Consider the following 2,911-nt stretch of genomic DNA (forward strand, 5'->3'; position numbering starts at 1 on the left):
CTGTAAAACTAAATAACTTAGATTCCTGTAGCATTTCTTTGAGAGTGTAATAACTTTTTGAGAAACCTTTTTTTCAAGATATCATCAGTTTGTGAACACTTTTTTATTTGCCCTTATTGCAGTGTTTGGGATATTTTCTCTCTTTTTTTTTTTTTTTTTGGTGGCACTGGCAATTCGTAAATGCCTTTTAAATAACAGATTCATTTCACCTAACTTTATCTAGTTTAGGTGAAGTTTGGTTGTGTTCACCAGAGTTAGCAAGTGTAGATATAACAGCCATTACAGTGGGTTAAGAGAAACAGGTTTTCAGGAAGCATGTCATCTCCCAGCCATTCTAGGCATCTATTTTGGAAAAACATTGTCTTTGTCTCTATATTGACTATAAACGGAGCCTGAAGTGACCAGTTTAGATATAGATGTCTACATCAGATGAATCATGCCCTGAAAGTTGTACTGAATATTCCTGGTTACCGAGAGCATCAATTTTGACAGCAGTTTTGTAATAACTTGTAGAAGTTGTTTCCATCTTTTGCAATACATTTGGATTTGGTGAAGTATCTGATGAAGAAGCAAACACTCGCAGACTTTTTGGCTCTGCCTGAGTGAAGAACTAAGAGCGCACCTTGCCCACAGGCAAACATGTTGCAACATAAAATGCAAATAGCTTGAAAGAAAAATAGAAGTATTAAAGACAGACACAACTCTTTATGTGCCCTAGAGGAAGAGGAGAAACTGGCAAGGCCTTTGTAAGACAATTCAGGGAAGACTCATTTGACACAGCCATGATGACACCCATATTATTGGTATTAAAAGTCTTGACTTGTCACAAAACATACTTTGCTACAGATGCAATCAAATAATGGACAAAATAGTTTATTACCAACAAGGAAACAAGTTCACATTTAACACGTGTCATTTCACATTTTTCTAACAGGACAGCTAATTCAGAGTCCTCTCTTTGAACATGGTAAATATCTTAGAGAAAAAATAAATTAATCAATAACTTCTGTATATACAAAATAGGACAACTGGTAAAACAATCACAGTTGCTGCTCAACAGCAGTTATCTCAAAGATGAACCTCTGGTCCTAAGTGACAATTAAGATGGCAATTCAGCTTGTTCATATAACAAAATAGTGTGGCTACTGTAGACTAAAGCTAAATTCTGCAGTTCCTTGCCTATAAAATCATTTGTGCTGCCGTCCTGATGTCTTGGCTATGCTCTTGTTCTGAAACAGCGCGGGGGGGATTTATCCTGTCAGAATTTCGTGATAGTGTTTGCAGTCACTGGCAATCTGTATGAGAGAGAAAAAGTCCCACTCAGCAGCAAGAGGATAACAGCTACAATCCCAATAGGAATGGCAGCACCAGCTTCCTGCGTGCGCCGCTGGGCTGGAGGGCATGAAGTAAGAAGGGGAAAAGCGATGCTCTGGTTGTGTGTTACCGAATAGAAATTCCAGCTCACGGGAATCAGGACGCACAGACCAGCAAGTACGTAGAAGAAGCCGCCCACCAGGAAGAAACGGGTAATGAGAGGTTTGTGAGTGATTCCCATACAGGCATTTCTCAGAGCAAAAATTGTGGCAGTCAGTCCCAGCAAGCCCGTGAACATGGCGATTAACAGGAGACCCTGTGCAGCGTAAATTTCGTGGGGGATGGAGGAGTCATAGCCACTGAATTTATGGCAGAACTGTTCTTTATAGCCAGGTGAGACGTGAAGGTAACTGATGAAGCAGACTTTCCAAATCCCCACCCAGGCAATGCCAGAGGAGATGATGGTGGTGTTGTCCACGTGCCACACCCTCCATTCCACAATTCCCATTGAAACGGTGCACAGGATCCAGCCTACCGTACCCAGAGCAAAGGCAGCTAGCTGGAGGTGTGAGGTGCTGACCAGGGAGCTCATCCTCTGGAGGTCTTTGCTCTGTCGCGGACACGGTTGCCGTGTGAAGGGAGAGAGGCACTGGAAAGAAATATAGCATAAAATTACAAAAGCAATTATTATTTGGGTGAATAGGTGAACCTGTTAGTGAAAAAGAAAAAGCAGGAGAGAATACAGGACAAGATAGGACAAGAGGTAATGGGCACAAACTTGAACATAGGAAGTTCCATCTTAACATGAGGAGGGACTTCCTTATTTTGAGGGTGGCAGAGCACTGGCACAGGCTTCCCAGAGAGGTGATGGAATCTCCCACTCTGGAGACATTCAAAACCTGCCTGGATGCTGTCCTGTGCAACCTGCTGTAGGTGACCCTGCTCTGTCAGGGGGGTTGGACTAGATGATCCCCAGAGGTCCCTTCCAACCCTGACCATTCTGTGATTCTGTAGTATGTGTACAGAGGGAGGATGGCAGACATCTTTCCCCAGCTGTAATGCATTGTTGAAGTTTAATGTCCATAGACAACACTGAGGCCTTAATTCTGTATATTTTTGTGGTATTACAAGGAGCGGAAAGGGTCTCTGATTAGCTCCCATTACAATCCCTATTTTACATTCCCAAAAGAAAAATTCACCTCTTTTTCTAAGTTATTTTCTTCCTTGCTAATTAACCATTATGTTCAGAGATCCTTATACACATTACAGGTAATCAGGACCCCTAGGGTTACTGGCTAGTAGAAACTAAATCTGACAAAATCCTCCGGATCCTGGCTGTTGCAAGAGATCCTACGAAGCAGGCGCAGAAGCCGCGCTCCTCATCCCTGGCAGCTGTGTTTTCGGTGCAGCAGCCCAACCTGGACAGACTTCTGCTATACCGAGAGCTGCTGGGCCCAGCGTTAGACAGAAAACGCCACAGTTCAGAGGCGTGAGCTGATCCAGGCCCCGGAGTCTAATAACGACCACTCAATTTTGACCAGTTTTAGGTTATTTAACCATGAATACATTAGCAGAAACACTTGAATTAATCGGAAAT

The 2,911-nt window shown here is 42.9% G+C and overlaps 1 protein-coding gene across 1 annotated transcript; it reads right to left on the reverse strand.

Annotated features, from left to right (window-relative positions):
- Positions 1–1,258: 1,258 nt before the first annotated feature.
- CLDN34 (claudin 34) lies at positions 1,259–1,906 on the reverse strand (the record flags this gene model as incomplete). Its single annotated transcript, XM_082491444.1, is given in 3 exon segments — positions 1,259–1,378; positions 1,380–1,417; positions 1,420–1,906. Coding segments are annotated over 3 exon segments (645 nt in total).
- Between the last annotated feature and the right edge of the window lie 1,005 nt (positions 1,907–2,911).

This window comes from Vanellus vanellus, assembly GCF_965231255.1.
Source record: "Vanellus vanellus genome assembly, chromosome: 1".
Classification (NCBI taxonomy): domain Eukaryota; kingdom Metazoa; phylum Chordata; class Aves; order Charadriiformes; family Charadriidae; genus Vanellus; species Vanellus vanellus.